The sequence below is a fragment of the Schistocerca piceifrons genome, chromosome X, assembly GCF_021461385.2.
Source record: "Schistocerca piceifrons isolate TAMUIC-IGC-003096 chromosome X, iqSchPice1.1, whole genome shotgun sequence".
NCBI classification, from domain to species: domain Eukaryota; kingdom Metazoa; phylum Arthropoda; class Insecta; order Orthoptera; family Acrididae; genus Schistocerca; species Schistocerca piceifrons.
This window is the reverse complement of record NC_060149.1, coordinates 877,498,626-877,523,719: the sequence shown is the minus strand read 5'-3', so window position 1 is coordinate 877,523,719 and position 25,094 is coordinate 877,498,626. Positions and strand designations below refer to the sequence as shown.

At 42.8% G+C, this 25,094-nt stretch overlaps 1 protein-coding gene across 1 annotated transcript in view; it reads left to right on the top strand.

Annotated features, from left to right (window-relative positions):
• The first annotated feature begins 6,552 nt into the window (after positions 1 to 6,552).
• The window catches only part of LOC124722752 (annexin A5-like), a 280,617-nt gene continuing 262,075 nt past the window's right edge, over positions 6,553 to 25,094 (top strand). Inside the window, exon 1 of the mRNA XM_047247892.1 lies at positions 6,553 to 6,624. Within this exon, the coding sequence (XP_047103848.1) occupies positions 6,565 to 6,624 (60 nt within the window). The 5' untranslated portion in view covers positions 6,553 to 6,564. The remainder of the gene's footprint in view (positions 6,625 to 25,094) is intronic.

The window sequence follows — 25,094 nt, the reverse complement described above, 5'->3', positions numbered from 1 at the left end:
AACCTGCGACCGTAGCAGCAGCGCGGTTCCAGACTGAAGCGCCTAGAACCGCTCGGCGACAACGGCCGGCACACCGAATGGACCGACGGCACAATGCTTTATTTAACACGCAATATGTGCAGCGTGTAATTCATGTAGAAGGTGAATCTGTGATGTTTTGAGGGTATTTTTCGTACCATAACTTGGGCTCAATCATTCAGGCTACCGCGGACACGAAACAGGGCCTTTATTTCAACATTATCGATGACCAGTTGTTGCCCTTTCTTCTACATCTGCATGAAGAAAATAGCGTGAACACATCCACCTTCCAAGTTGACAATAGCCTTATTCACTGTGGTGAATAATTCCTAGTTTGGCTACCATATTGCACCTCGACTGGCCCCCTACATCGCCGTTGTTAATCCTATAGAAAATGTATGAAGCTACATTTACAGAAAAAAAGTAGCACACCCTTATAGAGGTTTCCAATTCACTCAAGATTTATTGTTGCAACAGTGCACATGGAGTACATGAAATGATTACGTTCACAGATCAGTAGCACAGGCGGTGCTGAGGTGCCAGGTATCGACCCAGGCTGAAACACCCATATGAGTACGTGGTGTAGCCCCCTCAGGTGGCAATGCAGGTGCTGACCCTGGCAACCAGTCGATCATACAGATGGCGAATGTTGGCCTGGGATATGTTATAAACCGCCTGCTCGACCTGTTCACGTGGTTCTGTAAGAGTTGGTAGACGAGTCACTTCTCGCCCTCATATCCCACACGTGCTCGGTTGGAGACAAGACCGGAGATCGTGCTGGCCAGGAATGCTGCTGCACATCTCGCAGAGCACGTCGAGTTTCACGGGCAGTGCGTGGGCGCTGTTCGAACAACACATCACATTCCTTCTGTAAGAACGACAAAAGAACGGATCTAGCAACATTCTGCACGTACCGAGAGCCTCCTCCAGAAACACCAAAGGTGAACTAGAGTTGTAGCTTGTCGCGCTCCAGACCATAAAGCCTGGGGTGGAACTAGTGTAATGCACTCTACGAGACAGCGCTCACTAGGTCTACGTCGTATGAGCAAACGACCAATACTTGCGTTCAGGCAGAATGTGCTTTCATCGCTGAAGACAACGGAGCGCCATCCTATCTTCTAAGTGGTCCTCTGATCTACATCTACATCTACATCTATACTCCGCGAGCCACCTTACGGTGTGTGGCGGAGGGTACTTATTGTACCACTATCTGATCCCCCCTTCCCTGTTCCATTCACGAATTGTGCGTGGGAAGAACGACTGCTTGTAAGTCTCCGTATTTGCTCTAATTTCTCGGATCTTTTCGTTGTGATCATTACGCGAGATATATGTGGGCGGTAGTAATATGTTGCCCATCTCTTCCCGGAATGTGCTCTCTCGTAATTTCGATAATAAACCTCTCCGTATTGCGTAACGCCTTTCTTGAAGTGTCCGCCACTGGAGCTTGTTCAGCATCTCCGTAACGCTCTCGCGCTGACTAAATGTCCCCATGACGAATCGCGCTGCTTTTCGCTGGATCATGTCTATCTCTTCTATTAATCCAACCTGGTAAGGGTCCCATACTGATGAGCAATACTCAAGAATCGGACGAACAAGCGTTTTGTAAGCTACTTCTTTCGTCGATGAGTCACATTTTCTTAGAATTCTTCCTATGAATCTCAACCTGGCGCCTGCTTTTCCCACTATTTGTTTTATGTGATCATTCCACTTCAGATCGCTCCGGATAGTAACTCCTAAGTATTTTACGGTCGTTACCGCTTCCAATGATTTACCGCCTATGGCATAATCGTACTGGAATGGATTTCTGCCCCTATGTATGCGCATTATATTACATTTATCTACGTTTAGGGAAAGCTGCCAGCTGTCGCACCATGCATTAATCCTCTGCAGGTCCTCCTGGAGTACGTACGAGTCTTCTGATGTTGCTACTTTCTTGTAGACAACCGTGTTATCAGCAAATATCCTCACGGAGCTACCGATGTTGTCAACTAAGTCATTTATGTATATTGTAAACAATAAAGGTCCTATCACGCTTCCCTGCGGTACTCCCGAAATTACCTCTACATCTGCAGATTTTGAACCGTTAAGAATGACATGTTGTGTTCTTTCTTCTAGGAAATCCTGAATCCAATCACAAACATGGTCCGATATTCCGTAAGCTCGTATTTTTTTCACTAAACGTAAGTGCGGAACCGTATCAAATGCCTTCCTGAAGTCCAGGAATACGGCATCAATCTGCTCGCCAGTGTCTACGGCACTGTGAATTTCTTGGGCAAATAGGGCGAGCTGAGTTTCACATGATCTCTGTTTGCGGAATCCATGTTGGTTATGATGAAGGAGATTTGTATTATCTAAGAACGTCATAATACGAGAACACAAAACATGTTCCATTATTCTACAACAGATTGACGTAAGCGAAATAGGCCTATAATTATTCGCATCTGATTTATGACCCTTCTTGAAAATGGGAACGACCTGCGCTTTCTTCCAGTCGCTAGGTACTTTACGTTCTTCCAGCGATCTACGATAAATTGCTGATAGAAAGGGGGCAAGTTCTTTAGCATAATCACTGTAGAATCTTAAGGGTATCTCGTCTGGTCCGGATGCTTTTCCGCTACTAAGTGATAGCAGTTGTTTTTCAATTCCGATATCGTTTATTTCAATATTTTCCATTTTGGCGTCCGTGCGACGGCTGAAGTCAGGGACCGTGTTACGATTTTCCGCAGTGAAACAGTTTCGGAACACTGAATTCAGTATTTCTGCCTTTCTTCGGTCGTCCTCTGTTTCGGTGCCATCGTGGTCAACGAGTGACTGAATAGGGGATTTAGATCCGCTTACCGATTTTACATATGACCAAAACTTTTTAGGGTTCTTGTTTAGATTGTTTGCCAATGTTTTATGTTCGAATTCGTTGAATGCTTCTCTCATTGCTCTCTTTACGCTCTTTTTCGCTTCGTTCAGCTTTTCCTTATCAGCTATGATTCGACTACTCTTAAACCTATGATGAAGCTTTCTTTGTTTCCGTAGTACCTTTCGTACATGATTGTTATACCACGGTGGATCTTTCCCCTCGCTTTGGACCTTAGTCGGTACGAACTTATCTAAGGCGTACTGGACGATGTTTCTGAATTTTTTCCATTTTTGTTCCACATCCTCTTCCTCAGAAATGAACGTTTGATGGTGGTCACTCAGATATTCTGCGATTTGTGCCCTATCATTCTTGTTAAGCAAATATATTTTCCTTCCTTTCTTGGCATTTCTTATTACACTTGTAGTCATTGATGCAACCACTGACTTATGATCACTGATACCCTCTTCTACATTCACGGAGTCGAAAAGTTCCGGTCTATTTGTTGCTATGAGGTCTAAAACGTTAGCTTCACGAGTTGGTTCTCTAACTATCTGCTCGAAGTAATTCTCGGACGAGGCAGTCAGGATAATGTCACAAGAGTCTCTGTCCCTGGCTCCAGTTCTGATTGTGTGACTATCCCATTCTATACCTGGTAGATTGAAGTCTCCCCCTATTACAATAGTATGATCACGAAACTTCTTCACGACGTTCTGCAGGTTCTCTCTGAGGCGCTCAACTACTACGGTTGCTGATGCAGGTGGTCTATAGAAGCATCCGACTATCATATCTGACCCACCTTTGATACTTAACTTAACCCAGATTATTTCACATTCGCATTCGCTAATAACTTCACTGGATATTATTGAATTCTTTACTGCTATAAATACTCCTCCACCATTGGCGTTTATCCTATCCTTGCGGTATATATTCCATTCTGTGTCTAGGATTTCGTTACTGTTCACTTCCGGTTTTAACCAACTTTCCGTTCCTAATACTATATGCGCACTATTTCCTTCAATAAGAGATACTAATTCAGGAACCTTGCCCTGGATACTCCTGCAGTTTACCAATATTACGTTAACTTTTCCTGTTTTTGGTCTCTGAGGACGGACGTTCTTTATCAACGATGATAATGTCCTCTCTGGTAAGCCGTCAGGTATTTTATCGTTTCGCCCAAGGGGGGGGGGTCCCTCTAACCTAAAAAACCCCCGTGTGCACGCCACACGTACTCTGCTACCCTAGTAGCTGCTTCCGGTGTGTAGTGCACGCCTGACCTGTCTAGGGGGGCCCTACAGTTCTCCACCCAATAACGGAGGTCGATGAATTTGCAACCATTATAGTCACAGAGTCGTCTGAGCCTCTGGTTTAGAGCCTCCACACGGCTCCAAACCAGAGGACCGCGATCGACTCTGGGCACTATGCTGCAGATATTAAGCTCAGCTTGCACTCCGCGTGCGATGCTGGTTGTCTTCACCAAATCAGCCAGCCGCTGGAAGGAACCAAGGATGGCCTCAGAACCCAAGCGGCAGGCGTCATTCGTTCCGACATGTGCTACTATCTGCAGCCGGTCACACCCAGTGCGTTCAATAGCTGCCGGAAGGGCCTCCTCCACATTACGGACGAGACCCCCCGTCAAGCACACCGAGTGCACACTGGCATTCTTCCCCGACCTACCCGCTATTTTCCTGAGGGGCTCCATAACCCGCCTAACGTTGGAGCTCCCTATAACTAATAGGTCCGCCCTCTGTGACTGTCGGGACCTTGCCGGAGAATCGGCCACTGGCCCAACAGGCGAGGCATCCTGTGGTGGCTCGGAAACGATGTCATCACCACTAGGAAGCACCCCGTACCTGTTGGAAAGGGGTAAGGCAGCTGCCACGCGGCCAGATCCCACCTTCGCCTTTCGGCCAGGCACGCGCGAGCCCACCACTGTCCGCCATTCACCCTGGAGTGATGGCTGACCGGTAAGATGCTCACTGCCGGAAGACGCAGCGACATCAGGGGTTCCATGTGATTCCAAGGCCACCGAAGTAGGCATAGGTCTCACCACAGTTGCCCCAACGCCACTACGAGCCGACGCCTGCGCCTCGAGCTCGATGAGCCTAACAGACAAAGCCTCCACCTGCCCCCGAAGAGTGGCCAATTCTCCTTGCGTCCGCTCACAACAACCACAGTCCCTACACATGACTATGTTTACCCTACTCTATACGGTGACAAATTCCCAAGATAATCTTCTGATGAGCTACTCTGATAATCAAGAAACACTCACTGAAATACGAGACGCGAAAACTACGCTAGGTTTTCCCAGAAAAACTATTTAAAAGCTAAGCGCAGCAAATAAGTACAAAAACGCTTTATACAAACAGTACTCGCTGCTGCTGGTGCTCTCGCTCTGGTTGTCACAAGACAACTGCTGATTCAAGTGACTAGTGGCTAACGGCCGCGAAACAAACAAAAGACGGTTTTAGGGCGCTTTCTGTTCTAAACGATCAAGAAAACACTAAGAAATCTAACACGAAAACTACGTAAAGTTTTATCAAGAACTGTTAGTTACTATGCAGAGCAGATAAACACAAATAGAATCCCTTCCTTAGTGGAAGGTCGTAAACAAAATGCAAAATAAACGCTTTATACAAACTGATGGCACCAGTTGAGCCGTATACGTCGATGCTGCAGTGTGTGTGGCTCTAGTCGCACTGCTAATAACCAGTTCGCAACATACCGTGTTCCTATTGATATTTCTGGGCTCTCGTCTGTGCTGTGGCAGCTGTAGTATCTACTACTGCTGTCCTCACGATAAGACGATCCTGGCGGGCGTCTGTGCCCTGAGGACGTCCAGAAGCTAGTGCACGGGTGTCAGAATGTTCGCGTCATAATTGATACTAACATCGTTGCACAACTGACGCGGCACGTCCAACTTTCGTGGCAGTTCTCCGAAAGGACCATCCCGCCACTCGGAAGGCCACAACTTGGCCCTTTCAGACTCACTCAGCTGGTTGTAGGAAGCACGAGTTCGTCTCTGTGGCTTGGTTGCCTGCTTGCTGCACATGTTTGCAGCACGCTATGCCTTTTGGCTGTGAGCATTCCGTGCCGAAGGGTAGACATAGAAGGCGCTCTGGTAGCTACGTGTGCCACTACGGTACCTGTTGGCGGCAGTTCATCAAAACAGGCGAAGTCGGTTTCATCCGCAGCGAAGGTAACAGATATCTCAGTCAGTGAGGACTTTACACGTTATTTTCGTAGGCCCACTTGAAATCCTCAGTTCACTTGTGCAGGCTCAACTCCACAAAATGTTGTGCAGTGAAATTAGTCCGAGGGAAATGTGAAAGTATCGGCGTGTCATCGTGACCCAGCCGAGGCCAACCATTAGTACGATTTGGGCTGCTGCTCGTGAGGCTGCGAGCTCCTCCGAGATCCTTCTGGAACATTCCTGTGACGGTGTGAAGCCACCCTTCTCAGTCTGCTGACATAACCTGGCAACGAGCTGAAATAAATGGATACGAGGATGACTTCAGCAACGGCTTTCTTTCTTTTCGTGATGTTCGCTACCAGTGAAGATAAGCCGAAGGCGGAAGTGAAACAGGATACAGTGCGCACACACACGCGATTTCGTCATTACATTAACTGCGGCAGAGTATCGGAAAATCCACGGCATCGAGCGGCCGCCGGCCGGCTCTGTAGTGCAGTCAGCGGCGATGGCAGACGCGGGCCGGCGGTGGTGCTGCGGACGCTACGCGCACCCTCGTTCGTCCAGCGTAAGTTCTCTACACGCATTCCACTGTATCCTGCAACAGTGCACCTCAGCGAACAAATAGCATTCCAGTTTTACACTGCTTTTTCTACCTTGGCATAATTGGTGGGCAAATTTTATAAGGCCGCGCGGGATTAGCCGAGCGGTCTATGGCTGCAGTCGTGGGCTGTGCGGCTGGTCCCGGCGGAGGCTCGAGTCCTCCCTCGGGCATCGGTGTGTGTGTTTGTCCTTAGGATAATTTAGGTTAAGTTGTGTGTAAGCTTAGGGACTGATGACCTTAGCAGTTAAGTCCCATAAGATTTCACACACATTTGAACATTTTTTGAAATTTTATATGCTGTTGTCGGAACAAGTCAGTATTGTCAGACAGGGATTTAGATACGAGGGCGAGGAGAATATCTTCCCACTCGGCAATTATCATTGTGTTTGTATTTTGTTGATATCCAGTGTGAAGCAGTTAAGACAAACATCGCAAGATATGTTCAGAAAGAACAAGTATTTGGAGGTGCGGGTTTCTTTGACTTATAGAGGGCAACGTGGCGAATTTTGTGACGTACGTGAGTGATTTATAATGTTCATATCTACTGAATATTGCTGTGTACGACATCGTACACGACGGTAAGAAGAGATGGGCTGCAGCATGGTGCGGCAACTGCCCACTTAGGAAAGCTGGGCAGGAGCGGAGAAGATTAGCGAACAAGCTAGCACAGTAAACAGAAGATTTACTTAACATGTATTTCTCCAAGCGTACGTAGACTCATTATAAATAATGCAGAAAGAAATAGAGTTCAGCTTTCAATGTCAAAAACTAAGAGGCTCTCTGAACTAAAGCACGAACGATGGGGTCGTGTGCCATTAGTTCCGCCGCTATCGCCGTCTGACGGAAACTTGCTGTTCCGTTCTCAGCTTTGAGGCCCATGGGGTGGTGCCGATACGTTACCACAAATATGACCTCACTTTTGTTTTTCTTTTGACAGAATTTTATTCTTTTTCTGTGGCATTGGAAAGAACTTTCGACGTCGATTTCAAGGAAATGACATCTGTGGAACCTGATCAAATACTAACAAGCTCACAGGGCCAAACAGCTGTCCCACTGTCAAGAGAAGAGGTTCCAAAACCGTCTGCCCTATTGAACCTAACACAGGGTGCCTCAGTATTCAGGGATATGACAGCAACAATCATTCTAAGCACAAAAGTAAAATATGGGCTCTAAAATGCGTACGCTAAGAGCTATGAACATGACTTCGTCTTCGATGCTGTGAAAAAAAATCTCTTCTACTTCAAGCTATTTGCTTTCCATATTTTGAGAGGTGCTAGTATGGTCCGAAACAAGAAAACAAGTCCAGTAAACATAGGCTGTTAAGTGCATACTTCAAGAGCTATGAGCACCTCTTCCTCTTCACTGGTGTGAAACATATCTCTTCTACTGAACAAGTATTCATAGCTCTCAAGGTATGCATCTTAGAGCCCATGTTTGCAAACCAATTTTTTTCTTGTTTTGCTCCACACTACTTTCTCCAAAAATGCAGAAAGCAAAGAGCTTGCAGTACAGACATTTGTTTCACAGTATCGAACACGAAGTACCCATAGCTCCTAAGGTATGTATTTTGCTTCTAATGATCCTTCCTGTAATACCCCTGAATATATGCTATTCCTCCTGGGACACCATTACTAAACACACGTAACTCAGATACGGTTATTATGACTGTCATATCAATTGCCTAAAATGTTGACCTGCAAATTAATACATGCTATGAAGCGATAACGGACTGGCAATACTGTATCTATCTGGACTCGTCGCTCCACAAGCAACTGTTATGCGATATTTCCCGTCTTCGGTAATCGTCAGTGCATCTTTGTAGACTTCCAGTTTTAGTTTTCCCCCAGATAAAAGTCCAAAGGTGTTCATTCTGATGAGCATGCAGGCCACTTTGTACTTTCCAAACAACCGATCCAAAGATCTCCGAATGTTCAAATATTCTGTCAAGAAAGTCTGGACTCAAGTGCGCGGAATGGATGGACATCCGTTATGTTGGTACCACATGGTTTGTCTTGTGTCCAGTTGGACGTCTTCCGATAACTGTGGCAGTATAGCTGTTAGGAATAGGGAAAACTTGTGGCTATTTACGCTTTCATCAACAAAACTGGTACCACTAATGCGATTTCTGAAAAGCGCACACCACATGTTGACATACCAAGGTCGTTTGTTTGTCCCCTTCTCTCAGCCATCGTCGATTTTCAAATGGCCAGTAGTGCATATTGCGACGATTGATTTGTCCGTGGTTTGTAAACGATTATTCGTCGGTAAGTATGTAAACGATGAGTCATCCGTAAATGAAATCGTGTACACAAACGCCACATCATTTTGCAGATTCTGGAGACACCATTCGGAGAACCGTAACCGATTTTAAAAGTCATTGCCATGAAGCTGTCGACTGAGCGAAATGTGGAAAGGATGAAATGCGTTGGAACATACTACACCCAGAACACTAACCTGCAGATCCACTCGCACATTCAAACATTGCCGTAGTGACAAGTCGATTGTGTTCTACCGGTGCTAAAGTGTTAGTTGCATTTCTCTCGTCAGCTTCTGTCATATCACGTTGGTATATTTTATTCTTCGCACTTCCAGTTGCTTGAATGCTTATTATGTCGTTGAAATCCTCTTCTAAGGCACCTTCCAATGCCACAGAAAAAGTATACAGTTCAATTTAGAGAAACCAAAGCACGCATCAGAATTCGGCAGTTGTAAAAGTTAACAATTACTTGCTTGCGTCAGAACATAGTAGCTCGATTCATTAGCTTGTTCTGGGTATATTTTGGGTGGCCTGTCTGACCTCTCGCACATAGTATGTCGCTCGGTAACGGAAGTCTACCGTTGATATGATCTACGGAAAAATTTTGTTTAGACAGATTTTCAAAGAAGGTATGTTGTTTGTGTGTCGTTCAAATGCATGAACCGAAATATCGTGCAATCAGTTTCTTCGTTTCCATGAGCTAAAATGGTCGCTGAATTCATACGTACCACACTCACCTCGAGGGTGATCCACTTGAAAGACGCCCAAAACCGCAAGGAAATCTGCAATACTGTATTGTGCCACAGAAGCGCGAAAACGAATACATCAACCGTTTCAAAAAAGATACATCGATGCTGTATTTCTTTTTTTTTTTTTTTTTTTTTTTTTTTTTTTGGCTGACCAAACACAAACGTGAAAACGAATGCCTGAATCACTTTAGAAAAAAAAACTGACGGACTATGTTCGCCCATTTGTTACTGTGGGTAAAACTTGATCCCATTCTTTCACAAAGAAACGAAAAATCAGTTAAATCCATTATTGAAGTTCCTCAAAATAGGTGAAGTCGGTTTCATTCGCAGCGAAAGTAACAGATAACTCAGTCTTTCACTATCGGTGAGGACTTTACACGTTATTTTCGTAGGCCCACTTGAAATCCTCTGTTCACTTGTGCAGGCTCAAGTCCACAAAATGTTTTGCAGTCAAATTAGTCCGAGGGAAATGTAAAAATGATGGTGATTCGTTATATGCTCTATGGAAATAAGAGAACATTTTCATTCCACACATATCGTAAAGAACAAGTTGCTCCGCAGTTTACGTGAAATCGACTTGCAGATGCACTTGCAGCCTCCAAGCTTCGACCACCCTAATGACACAGATGTTTTCCGTTAATGTTCTCAGATACCTACGAATAAAACTAAACAATCGTATTATTCTATGACATTTTTGTGGTTCGTGTACACGTGTCGAAATAGTGTCTCGTCGGAAAACGAGAGAACTATGGTGTCGACAGGAAAAAGTACTGAAGACTGTTTCTGCGACGCACGGTATATCTTGCTAACTGGCTACTCGGAAATGGGTAAAATAGTGTTGGTCATAAAGCGGCCTCAATGATCTTTTTGCATAGAGAGTAGAAGCAGACGTGATGAAGAGAAAAAATAATGCGTTTCTGTTCCAGTAAATGACATGCGAATACCCAGGCTGTTGCAATGGCAAAAGCACAAGAGCTGGACTTCTAAACAGTTCCTCATGAATGTTATTTTCTGTACGTTTCTCCGTGTGACTTTTTCTGTTTCCTGGCATTAGAAAATGGTCTGAAGACCATTCATCAGATGAAAGAGTGTTCGAGGAGTACGCGAATATGAAGCAGCTATAGAAAAAATTTCTGTTATGAGAGAATAATAAGAGTGGAAACTTCCCGAATCAAATCTGTTGTACTCACTGTAAATTATCCAGAGTATTTTTTTCTTTTGAAGAAAAAAGTCATTATGATTTAATCATATTTAAAATACCACTCTCGTAGAGTATTTCAGAGCACCAGGGAACATTAGAGGAGATAGTGGGGGATGTAACTTGCTAAGGAAAATATGATAGATTTTTTAAATACGTGTATGCTAAAGCCGTCACAATTTGGCGCATTGAGCGTCTTCACGAAAAAAACACAGATACAGGACTGTAATTTAATCGAAAGACTTCCTGTAAACTAAGCTTTCACTATTATTGGAAAAGTTTCTTTGCATATCAAATCGCCCACGTGCTTCCAGAAAGGTGCAGCACCTGTACGTTTTCACCGCCAACTGCTGCTAATATCCCTTTCAGATCCATGGATGAGGTGGTCACGTCAATTTTTGTCAAGTCTCCTGAACTGAACTAGAAGTTATCCACACAACTGCTACGTCAACCACACTCAGATCCACCTGATACACTGTGTTTGTTTCTAACGCAGCGGTGTATGTTAGGTGTCGCTAGAATATATGCTTTTTTTCCTTCTTTGTCAGAATTTTTTGGACTCGTAGGTTTTTACAGACGGTGCAATGAAGTAGTTTCGGCGACGAATGCAGGAGGGAACGATCAAAGCTATCACAAATAAACCATCCGAAATACTCATCGAGTACTGTTTTTGAAAGAACGTAAATAGTCTAAAAGCACAACGAATACCGCGCAGCTTAATATTCGGCTGCGACTGACTCACTATCAATACAATCATACCACAACATAGGCTTACGACCCTGACGCTCAGCTGTTGTGTTGGGTCTGTTACACATTCCATGGTCCCGCAAATGTGGGTACCTGTAAAAAGAAGTCAAGAATGTCAGTTTCATTCAAAGGCATTACTGAACTTTATGGAATAGTAATTTTGTGTTACAACGGTAATTTTAATTGTAATATAACCTAAAACATTAATTTTAAGAAAGTCTGTGAGGATACTCTTCAGTGAAATACTGAGGTCAATAAAAGAAAGTTATGTAACTCAGTCTTACACTCCATCATATTACTCAAAAGATATCTAATATAAGCTCTCAGGCTGTTGTACAAATGTCGAACCACGCATCTGGCTTAGGGTTACCAGACGTCCGCATTTACGCGAACATCTAATTCTCGACGTTTAATGTAGCGTCCACATACATTTTTGCGATTTCTACTACTGTCCGCATTTTTTAGTTTTGAGAATGAAGATTTTTTTATTTCTGTTTTCATATCGTATCGTCAATAATTTCTGTTCTTTTTACTTCAGTCATTGAATTACATCTCCCTTATAGATGTCATGAATGTACTGGATTCCCTTCGTGGTGTTCTTTGACACAGAAAAGATGAAAATTTTATATTTTTGAGTGTGAAACAAAGATTATGTCAAATGGAAAATGATAGGTATGCTTCGAAGGTGAAGGATTTTAAGTGCCATGTTGGATGTTTGGAGCACCTGAATATGTAGATTGAAACATTTTGTGAATTTTCTTGTATTAAGTGGCTTGATTTTTCAGGTATATCGTGGACTTACGTACAAGAATCAATCAAAATTTTTTTATTAAAAATATTAAAATTGACAATGAAAAATGCTTTGATCAGTTTTAAAGTTTCTAAAAAATTCGTAGCCACATATAATGGAAAATCAGAACTGGCCCATAAGAAATGGTGCAAGTATGTTGGATCATATACTAGTGAGGAACAGTTTAGTGATTTAATTAAAATTGCACAATTCATCTTCGCGTTGCCAGCCCATAATGCTTGTGTTGAGAGGTTGTTATCTATAATACTGGCACAGTAGACAAAGGAGAGAAATAGACTCACTATTGACACTGTAAAGGGGATTTGCAATGGTGAAATTTAATTTTAGAAATTTTGATTGTAGTAATTTTTAATTGTTTGTGTCAAGAAAACGAACTTTCAAACAGATTGTCTCAAATGAAAACTACACAAATTCCAAAGTGTTGTAGGTGTGTGATATGTGTGAATGATTTTATTTTTTGTTTCTTATGTAATAATTCAAGAAATAGAAAGTGTCCGATTTTTCTTCCTAAAATATGGAAAATGCCTATTTTGGCATTCTGAAATCTGGTAACTCTAATCTGACTTCTTTCTATGCTAATGATAAGCCCTTGAAGTCTTTGTACACTTGCTATTTTCTCGAAATTCTCTGCAACCTGTTCTTTTAAAGCTTGTTTTCATCCTGTTATATGCATGCTTTGAATTATTTTCGTGAAAAGAAAAATATCGGTGACGACAAAATACATTAATAAGTACATGTATTGTGAAGCAGATGTCAAAATATATAAAGTTTTTTGTAGAATAATCTAAACATAATAACAGGCAGAATTCTCGTAAGATACCTCTGCATTCTGAAAATTATATCCTTGTAAGTTGTGTTCCACACAAAAATTTATTGTTTAACTCATCAGTGAGTAAAAATAAGCAGAATAAAAAAATTACTCATTTTTAAATCTCTTGTAGCAGTAATCATTCATTATTTCAATGATCTGTGTAGTAGCTGCATTTAATAGACATTGCAGCACACAGTTCAAGCGTCCACTGCTGGTTGGAGCTACAGTTGCCAAAAAATCTAAAACAGTACTGGGCGGAAATTCAAAACTGCGAGATGATGCTGGTGGGAATTTTAAAATGCAAGAAATTCGGAAATATATAAGATGGTGATGGTGGAAAATTTAAAAAAATTCCAAGATGGAGGAACTAGCCCAGTTATGCTTTGTAGCCCTCCCCCTCCTCTGCTGTTACCATCCAGTATGGCACCATGTTCAAAATGTTTATGCCAAATACTGTACCTATCGTTTCATATAGGCGCCTATAACATTAAAAATTTGTGACCTCAACGTGAGTTGAGTAAAATGTCACCATGTGTCAACAAATATAACAAATACCACTGTATTTCCATGTCGAAAAATACATAAGTATGATATTAAAAAAAAGTATTATCAGTATTACATTATTTCCAAAAATTACATAAACTCCACACAAACTGCTTAAATTGGCGCTGTTCATCTCTCTACCTCTCTTTCTTTTTCACATCCCACTACGAAAAAAACACTTAGACCAAATACTGTACTCTCTCATCACTAAATTTCGTTTCACATGTGCACACATACCCTAAAAAATAATTATCTGCAGTATTTCCACATCTGCCTCATCATCTTTATCTGTAAAATTGATCTCTCTCTCTCTCTCTCTCTCTCTCTCTCTCTCTCTCTCTCTCTCTTTCTCTCTCTCCCTCCCTCCCTCTCTTTCGGTTTCATACTGTCTCATCAGTAAATTTCATCTTTCTCTGCTTTATACTCTGCTAAAGCGTATGTCAGATACTGTACTGACTCATAAGAAAATTTCAATCCACTTTCTGGTTTATACACCACAAAATATTCTACACTGCCTTGGTAAATTTCATCTCTCTCTCTCTGTCTTTCTTTTTAATATGTTACTGCAGGGTAACTGAAAAAAAATCAAAGAAAAATATTCCAGATACAAATTTTATTATAAAAAAAGAATATATTCCAAAGAAAAGTTAGAGGCCCACTTGGTTGACAGCACACAGTTAAAGCCAATCCCAACTAAGTACATTTACATACATCATTCAGTATAGCATATTACATACACTGTAGCTATGACACATGATATTTAAAGAGTATTCTGTCTGTTTATATATCTCTGTATTTGAATCGCATACCTATACCAGTTTCCTTGGCGCTTCAGTATATGTAAACAGGCAGAATACGGCGCTGCGATCGGCAACGATTAAGTAAGACAAGTGTCTGGGACAGTTGTTAAATCGGTTACTGCTGCTACAATGGCGGGTTATCAAAATTTAAGTGAGTTTTAACGTGGTGTTATAGCCGGCGTCCAAGCGATGGGACACAGTATCTCAGAGGTACCGATGAAGTGGGGATTTTCCAGTACGATCATTTCATGAGTGTATTGTGAATATCAGGAATCCGGTAAAACATCAAATAGCCGACATAGCTGCGGCTGGAGAAAGATCCTGCAAGAACGGGGGTGCAACCCTTTAGCAAATTGCTACAGATTTTAATGCTGGGCCATCAACAAGTGTCAGCATGCGAACTGTTCAACGAAACATCATCGATATGGACTTTCGGAGCCGAAGGCTCACTCTTGTAACCTGGATGACTGCATGACACAAAGCTTTATGCCTCTCCTGCGCCCATCAACACCGGCAATGGACTGTTTATGACTGGAAACATGTTGCCTAGTCGGACGAGCTTCGTTTCAAATTGTATCGAGCGCATGGACGTGTACGGGTATGGAGACAATCTCACGAGTCCATGGACCCTGCATGTCAGCAGGGGACTGTTCAAGGAGGTGCAGGCTCTGTAATAGCGTAGGGTGTGTGCAATTGGAGTGTATGGGACCCCTGATATGCTTAGATACGACTCTGACAGGTGACACGTACATAAGCATCGGGTCTGATCATCTGCATCCTTTCATGTCCATTGTGCATTCCGACGGACTTGCGAAAATCCAGCAGGACAATGCGACACCCCATGGACAATTACAGCAGGATAATGCGACACCCGAAAAGTCCAGTAAACACTTCCGCTGGCCACCAAACTCTCCAGACATGAACATTATTGAGCATATGTGGGATGCCTTGCAACATGCTGTTGAGAAGAGATCTCCACCTCTTCATACTCTTACGGATTTATGTACCGCCCTGCAGGATTCATGGTGTCAGTTCCCTCCATCACTATTTCAGACATTTGTCGAGTCCATGCCACATCGAGGTGCAGCACTTCTGCATGCTTGCGGACGCCCTACACGATATTAGGCAGGTGTACCAGTTTCTTTGGCTCTTCAGCGTCATTATACATTACACAAATATTGTAGGTATTACTAAGGTGGGGATTCCACATGTGGCTGGTATTGGGAAAGAAAAATGCCATTGTTAACTACTGAGAACCATAACATGCCATCACGTATAAGTATCCCCAGCTACTGTTATTTACAAACGTTTGTGAGACACACTTGTCGATGGAGCATCAAGCCCCGCCTAAGACTCTAAGCAACAAAGCCGCATGCCATGTTCTGACATTCCCACTGATGCTTGCTGGTAGTCACTTATCACTCAGAAAACTTATGTTTATTACACAAACTATACTGCGAAATCCAGTTACTCAAATAACTACCAGAATCGGTAGAAAAACCCTGTTCCTTCGTCCATTTTTTCTCCTCCTTAGTATCTTCCCGAACTACTCAAAACTGTCTTCATCGTTACGTGCCGGCAGACTTCTAATTACTATCCAGTGGAGCTACCATCAGTGCCTGATTTTCCCTTTCTTCTCTTCAAGTATTTGACCTTAGAAATCAGGACTCCTTTAAAGATGAGTCTGTGGACTGATTCTGTAACATTTCCAAAGATAATGGTATACATCTCTCGCACACAAAATCGAAATGTGATAGATAAAATATGTACCACCTATATTAGCAGAGGTAGTGGCACAGGCATACATTCCATTGTTCGATTGTTCACTTCGTTGTTGGCACTCATTTTTGCTGCTCCTTGAAATGGCGACTGAGTTCTATTCTTGTTCTCATCTCTGATATTTCCTGGACTCCTGCTCCATATGTTTTGCTTCACACTCCTCTCTTACAAAATTGTCTTGCGTTGCACATTGCTAGTTCCCCAGGGACCTCCTCCTGAGCGTTTTCAGAATCATCTCTCCTCTCTGAAACGACTGATTCTTCTCACCACAAAATAAAGCTCAGGGCATTCTTTGCATCTGGAATTTCACTCAATAAGCTCGGTGCACCCTTCGTCCCTGACAATCAGTTTCAACACAGTGATCGGACGTCACACTACAACAAGACTACCAGTAATTAGTTTGATCTTCCTTCCATCATTAGAAAAATGTCCATCTAGGGCAACGGAACATTAAACAGCACTTCCGTTTATCTAAATTACACACAGAATCTCCACTCTTCAATCGAAATACATACTCATCAATAGAAAATTCACGTGCACCTTACATTAAGATGACAACAGAACAGTTACCATCACGTCAACCTTAACCTTATAATTCATCATGCCACTACCCCCTACTTTGTTCATTCTCGAAACAACTTTAAGTAGCTCAGATGATGCACAGCGCACGACCGCTTTGTATGTAGTGTTCCAAGTTCTGCTGCATTTAGATTAATTGACATTCATACTCGGAATGGTCCAGAGAATACATTGTAAAACTTGCGGGTGAGAAATTTCTATTTCTTTGAGAATTTATGTATTTTCATTAATACTTTCCACATGACTGCCAAACTATACTATTGGAAAGCTCCCTTTCGTTTCTCCCGTCTTCTCCATGTCTGACTTTGGATTCTCTCAGTTGCTAGATTTACTATGTCCAAATGCATAATCTCTCATCTGGTGGGAAAGGCAATGATTCGCTCAGCTTGTACACTGGTTGTTTATTCTTTCGAGCCAGTACCGGTGCCACCGGGGCAAATCATTCAGTGTCTTCTGAAACTCTTCCAGGTAAGCATGCCACCACCAATGCTGCCTGTGACAGTTGTATTCGGCATAATTTCCCTATCTCTTTCATGGCCCTCTCTGCTGGGTTCAAGGCTAGGTGAAACCTGGACGTATAAATGATCATGATCTTCGATCGTTGCAATTCTTCTTCCATTTGTTGGACCGAAATTGTGCCGTGTTGTCGGAGAAGACCTTTTCTATCTTCCAGACTTCTTTCTGAACTGTCTTCACGAACACCCTCATGACAGATTTAGTGATGGTGCTATGCAATGGGGTGAGTGTTAGATACTTTGAGGTTAAGCCCATGCTCAACACACGTATAAACGATGCAGATAGTGCATTAACTAAATGAAAATTTCCGAAACTGATAGCGGAGTCCATAAGAATGCTGTAAACGTCCAACACTTTGGGTAAAGCTCAGCCAGCCAGTAGCTGACCTTTATGTCCATCGACTAAATCATCTTTACTCCATGAAATTTTTACAGTAACTCTTCCATCATGTCTGCTCAGTCAGTCTCGATTATACGAACCAACATCAAGAGTAGGGAAGAGGATGAAATAGGTCAGTGTCCACAGTTTCCCTCAGTCTAGTCGAGTCTTGTGCACGGCAGTTGATAGTTTGGCCAGCGGACAAGTTCTGCATATTGCAAGTACTCTCCAAATTCTGTTCTCCGCACTGGAGAAATATGCGAACTCACGCGACTTATAGTAGCACTTGTGGGGCCCAAATTGTGAAAGGGTCAGATGCATATACCATATTAGTTCGTTTATGAACTCCTTGGCATACAATCTACCCACCTGTCTCTGTCTGACTTCTTTTGCGAAGAGATAGTGATAGAATAGAAAACTCTATGTTCTCTGATCTCTTTCTCTAGGCTTTACCTTCACATCTACCCATACTGGATCATTGTCCTGTCCATGTGCAATATCTTCTCATGTCATACTGATGTAATTTTCGAATTGTTAATGCTTAAAGTACATCACGTTCATGTGATTTTCCTGTAGATGAGCATCATTAGACTAGGTCAGGTACGGTAGAGCACGCAATAGCGGATCCACAATCACATTGTCATTTCTGGGCAAGTAATGTATTGTGACGCGGAATTTTTGAAGGTATAATGCACGCTTGGCTAGCCTTCCAAGTGTCAGTTTGGCTATTATTAGGAACTGAAAAGCTCTATGTTTGCTGTACATCTACATTTATACTCCGCAAGCCACCCAACGGTGTGTGGCGGAGGGCACTTTACGTGCCACTGTATTACCTACCTTTCCTGTTCCAGTCGCGTACGATTCGCGGGAAGAACGACTGTCTGAAAGCCTCCGTGTGCGCTGTAATCTCTCTAATTTTACATTCGTGATCTCCTCGGGAGGTATAAGTAGGGGCAAGCAATATATTCGATACCTCATCCAGAAACGCACCCTCTCGAAACCTGGCGAGCAAGCTACACCGCGATGCAGAGCGCCTCTCTTGCAGAGTCTGCCACTTGAGTTCGTTAAACATCTCCGTAACGCTATCACGGTTACCAAATAACCCTGTGACGAAACGCGCCGCTCTTCTTTGGATCTTCTCTATCTCCTCCGTCAACCCGATCTGGTACGGATCCCACACTGATGAGCAATACTCAAGTATAGGTCGAACGAGTGTTTTGTAAACCACCTCCTTTGTTGATGGACTACATTTCCTAAGGACTCTCCCAATGAATCTCAACCTGGTACCTGCCTTACCAACAATTAATTTTATATGATCATTCCACTTCAAATCGTTCCGCACGCATACTCCCAGATATTTTACAGAAGTAACTGCTACCAGTGTTTGTTCCGCTATCATATAATCATACAATAAAGGATCCTTCTTCCTATGTATTCGCAATACATTACATTTGTCTATGTTAAGGGTCAGTTGTCACTCCCTGCACCAAGTGCCTATCCGCTGCAGATCTTCCTGCATTTCGCTACAATTTTCTAATGCTGCAACTTCTCTGTATACTACAGCATCATCCGCGAAAAGCCGCATGGGACTTCCGACACTCTCTACTAGGTCTTTTATATATATATATATTGTGAAAAGCAATGGTCCCATAACACTCCCCTGTGGCACGCCAGAGGTTACTTTAACGTCTGGAGACGTATCTCCATTGATAACAACATGCTGTGTTCTGTTTGCTAAAAACTCTTCAATCCAGCCACACAGCTGGTCTGATATTCCGTAGGCTCTTACTTTGTTTATCAGGCGACAGTGTGGAACTGTATCGAACGCCTTCCGGAAGTCAAGAAAAATAGCATCTACTTGGGAGCCTGTATCTAATATTTTCTGGGTCTCATGAACAAATAAGGCGAGTTCTGTCTTACACGATCGCTGTTTCCGGAATCCATGTTGATTCCTACATAGTAGATTCTGGGTTTCCAAAAACGACATGATATTCGAGCAAAAAACATGTTCTAAAATTCTACAACAGATCGACGTCAGAGATATAGATCTATAGTTTTGCGCATCTGCTCGACGACCCTTCTTGAAGACTGGGACTACCTGTGCTCTTTTCCAATCATTTGGAACCTTCCGTTCCTCTAGAGACTTGCGGTACACGGCTGTTAGAAGCGGGGCAAGTTCTTTCGCGTACTCTGTGTAGAATCGAATTGGTATCACGTCAGGTCCAGTGGACTTTCCTCTGTTGAGTGATTCCAGTTGCTTTTCTATTCCTTGGACACTTATTTCGATGTCAGCCATTTTTTCGTTTGTACGAGGATTTAGAGAAGGAACTGCAGTGCGGTCTTCCTCTGTGAAACAGCTTTGGAAAAAGGTGTTTAGTATTTCAGCTTTACGCGTGTCATCCTCTGTTTCAATGCCATTATCATCCCAGAGTGTCTGGATATGCTGTTTCGAGCCACTTACTGATTTAACGTAAGACCAGAACTTCCTAGGATTTTCTGTCAAGTCGGTACATAGAATTTTACTTTCGAATTCACTGAACGCTTCACGCATAGCCCTCCTTACGCTAACTTTGACATCGTTTAGCTTCTGTTTGTCTGAGAGGTTTCGGCTGCGTTTAAATTTGCAGTGAGGCTCTCTTTGCTTTCGCAGTAGTTTCCTAACTTTGTTGTTGTACCACGGTGGGTTTTTCCCGTCCCTCACAGTTTTACTCGGCACGTACCTGTCTAAAACGCATTTTACGATTGCCTTGAACTTTTTCCATAAACACTCAACATTGTCAGTGTCGGAACAGAAATTTTCGTTTTGATCTGTTAGGTACTCTGAAATCTGCCTTCTATTGCTCTTGCTAAACAGATAAACCTTCCTCCCTTTTTTTATATTCCTACTAACTTCCATATTCAGGGATGCTGCAACGGCCTTATGATCACTGATTCCCTGTTCTGTACATACAGAGTCGAAAAGTTCGGGTCTGTTTGTTATCAGTAGGTCCAAGATTTTATCTCCACGAGTCGGTTCTCTGTTTAATTGCTCGAGGTAATTTTCGGATAGTGCACTCAGTATAATGTCACTCGATGCTCTGTCCCTACCACCCGTCCTAAACATCAGAGTGTCCTAGTCTATATCTGGTAAATTGAAATCTCCACCTAAGACTATAACAAATGGTTCAAATGGCTCTGAGCACTATGGGACTCAACTGCTGAGGTCATTAGTCCCCTAGAACTTAGAACTAGTTAAACCTAACTAACCTAAGGACATCACAAACACCCATGCCCGAGGCAGGATTCGAACCTGCGACCGTAGCGGTCTTGCGGTTCCAGACTGCAGCGCCTTTAACCGCACGGCCACTTCGGCCGGCTAAGACTATAACATGCTGAGAAAATTTATGTGAAATGTATTCCAAATTTTCTCTCAGTTGTTCTGCCACTAATGCTGCTGAGTCGGGAGGTCGGTAAAAGGAGCCAATTATTAACCTAGCTCGGTTGTTGAGTGTAACCTGCACCCATAATAATTCACAGGAACTATCCACTTCTATTTCACAACATGTGAATATTCCTCCTGTATATGAAATACCGGAATCGAGAGAAGCCCTACACAATGACGAGTGCTTCTAGTTCAGTAACCGAATAGTTTTTTTTCTGCCTTAGTCAACATTCTACTTGAAAACGCCACAGTGAGCTGTACTGTCTTGCATTCCCTTTCATTTTCTTGGTGTAGATGAGACCCCAGTCTGACCTGGGAACTATCCATGGTGAGTCTGAAGTCCTTACCTAGGACTGGACAGAGTAAGACTGGCGAACCTAGTAATACATCCTTCAACGTAGCAAATTCCCGTTGCACCTTGCTCCCATTCCCAGATTGTTTTCTTTCCAGTACTACAATACAAATGTGGGGTTCTGACACTACTATCAATAAATCTTTTATAGAAATTTGTGACACTGAGGAACGCGCACACTTGATGCCTCGTTGTTGGTACAAAATACTATTGGATAGCCCTCAGCTTCTCCAGATTGGGCCGGATTCATTCAGAACCGATTACATACCCGAGAAACATCACACAGTTGCAGTCAGAGTCAGACTTATTTTGGCTGACTGTCATCTCATGCATCTTGAATGCCTGTAGGGGCTCACTTAGGGTTTAGTTTTGTGCTTCCCATGAGTTCTACTGAGTCAGCACATCATCCACACAAAAGGTGACCTTTCTTCGCAGCTCATCAGAACTGACCATACTCAACAGACTTATAAACGATGCAGATGGTACATTAACCAAACGGCAATTTCCGACAGTTATAGCGGAGTCCATAAGAATGCTGTAAACGTCCAACACTTGGGGTAAAGCTCAGCCTGCCGGTAGCTGACCTTTATGTCCATCGACGAAAGCATCTCTACCCCATGAAATTTTTACAGTAACTCTTCCATCGTGTCTGCTCAATCAATCTCAGTCTCGATTATTTCATTGCACTCATATGTTTTTCTGCATTAATCTCAATATATGGCTACATCCAGGGAGCTTGTACAAACGATAAAATTTTATTAATATTTTTAATACCAATCCATACCGGCAACATAGTTATAGATTTCTGTAGTGAGTAACAGTTTTTCTTATAATGTAAAGTCTAAATTTATTTCTTTGATCTGTAGCTGCAGGACGGTGGTGGCAGTTTTTTCAGGACTTAAAGGTAAATCTGAATGAAAATCGTGAGTAGTCACAGAATATTTATGATACACTTCTAAAACTTACCTGCGTCGGAATCGTCCGATACATTTTCCACAGCCATACAAAACTGGACACTCGAAGCTACTGTAATATTGCCCAACTGTAAAAGCTATTCACGTCAAAATATATAATGTACTTACTTACTTGCTTACTTTACGCGATTAGGCTCAATAGACCGCGCGCTTCTTTGAGAGATTTCCTCCACTTCAGCCTATCTTCAGCTCCTTTCTGCCATCCTTCCAGCAGTCCCACTCTCTGAAGGTCTTTGGATACGCAGTCATTCCATCGAGTTGTAGGTCTTCCTACGGGCCTTCTGCCGGTTGGCTTGGTGCTGAGTACAGTTTTCGGCCATCGGTTATCCTGCATTCGAGCAACATGCCCTGCCCATAGGAGTCTTGGTGTCTTCATTATCCCCACGATGTTCGGCTCTTCGTAAATATCACACAACTCTGTATTGTGACGAATCCTTCATTCTTCACTCTCACTATCGTAAACTGGTCCAAAAATCTTCCGAAGGACTTTCCTTTCAAATATCATTAGTCTGTTCAGATCTTGCTTGACTGTACTCCAGGTGGCACATCCATGTAGTACTACTGACTGTGGGAGCGTTTTGTAGACTTTTTTTAAATGTCTTGACAAACTTCTGATTTTGAGGAGAGCATTAAAGGCCGTGCGGGATTAGCCGAGCGGTCTAAGGCACTGCAGTCATGGACTGTGCGGCTGATCCCTGCAGAGGTTCGAGTCCTCCCTCGGGCATGGGTGTGTGTGATTGTCCTTAGGATAATTTAGGTTAAGTAGTGTGGTGTAAGCTTAGGGACTGATGACCTTAGCAGTTAAGTCCCATAAGATTTCACACACATTTGAACATTTTTTTGAGAGCATTAAGGCCGTGGTAACAGCGATTATTTACCTGTAGTCTTGCCTGTATCTCCATTTTACTGGATGGTTTATCTCTGAATACTGCGCCCAGTTATTAGAAAACCCTGACTTGACTATAGGAACCTTCAGTTGTCTGTAAGGGTGGAAGTGGTTCTTGAGTTTCATTATGTCTACAGTGTAGAACCATGTATTCCGTGTTGTCATGATTGATTTGGAGTCCAATTTTCCTCGCTGTTGTTTCCAGAATGTCAGCCATTTCCCCTAATTCTTCTTGCGACCCAGATAGTGGCACTATATCGTCGGCATATCCGAGACACTAGGTGTGCACATCCCCGGTCTGGTTTCCTCTGAGTTCATTAGATGACATCTCTCGCATTACCTTCTCTAATGCGAGATTGAAAAGAACAGGTGATAGTCCACCGCCCTGCCGTAGGCAAGTTTTTATTTTGAATGCTTCAGTAACCTTATTTCCAATTTTTACCTTTGCTGTAGTATCCATCAGGCAGGCCTTCGTGAGGCTTACCGAACTCTTCCAGACACCTCAGTATACTTTCCCGATGAATGGAATCATATGCTTTTCTGAAGTCGACAAACAGAGTGTGTAGTTTTTGGCCAAACTCTCACTTTTTCTTTACGATCTGGCGTAGGACAAAGATTTGGTCGATAGTAGATCTCCCGTGACGAAATCCTCCTTGATATTCTCCAATAATGGTGTCTTCCAATGGTTGGATTCGATCTAGACGATAGTTTGAGAAGATCTTATAACAAATATTAAGCAGATTGATACCACGGTAGTTTTCACATGCCATTCGGTCATTCTTCTTGGGGATGGGACAGATTAGTGCATTCCTCCAGTCTTCTGGAATGTTTTCAGTGTTCCAAATGGTCTCTATTAATTTGTGAATTCTTGCGACAAGGTATTCACCCCTTTCCTGAATTATTTCAGCATGGATGCCATCTCCTCCTGGGCTTCTGTCCTTTTTAAGCCGTTTTATCTGCTTCCTAATCTCTTCTACAGTTGGCGGTAGGTATTCAGGGTCTGCTGTCTGTGGTAGGGGGAAGTTAAAGAGTGTCGTTGGGTCTTCATAATTTAACAAGTCTTCCCATCTCTTTGCAATTTGATATTCATTTGTCAGCATCTCTCCTTTGGCATTTTTTTTATTAATTTCTCAGTGGGTTTATAGGTTTTCCTCGGATAGTTGACCTTTCTGTACATGTTCTTCATCCTCCTTCCCTGGAAGTCTTCTTCTGCTCCTGTAATAACCCCACTCACGAACTTCCTCTTTTCTCTCCACAATACGGCTTGCGTTTCTCTTCGGACTTTGTCAAATTCTGCCTTACTGGTCTGATCAGTTGCTGACTGTAACCACTTGTCACGGGATTCATTCCTCCTGTCGACAGCCTCTTCACAGATCTCATTTAACCATTTCTTCCTCCTTGCTACTCTTTTTCCAATGTCTGCTCCTGCAGCCTTTGTAACCACATTTCTAATTTCTTCCCATTGCTGATTTACATCTGAGTCCTCTGTTTCCAGCAGTACTGTAAAACGATTCCAGATCCCAACTTGAAGTTCACTTCTGGTTTCTTCCTGTGCTACTTTTTCTATTTCTAAACATGCCACTTCCTTTAGTTTATTTCTTTGGTTTGGGTTCAGGGTGACTCTGAGTTGAGA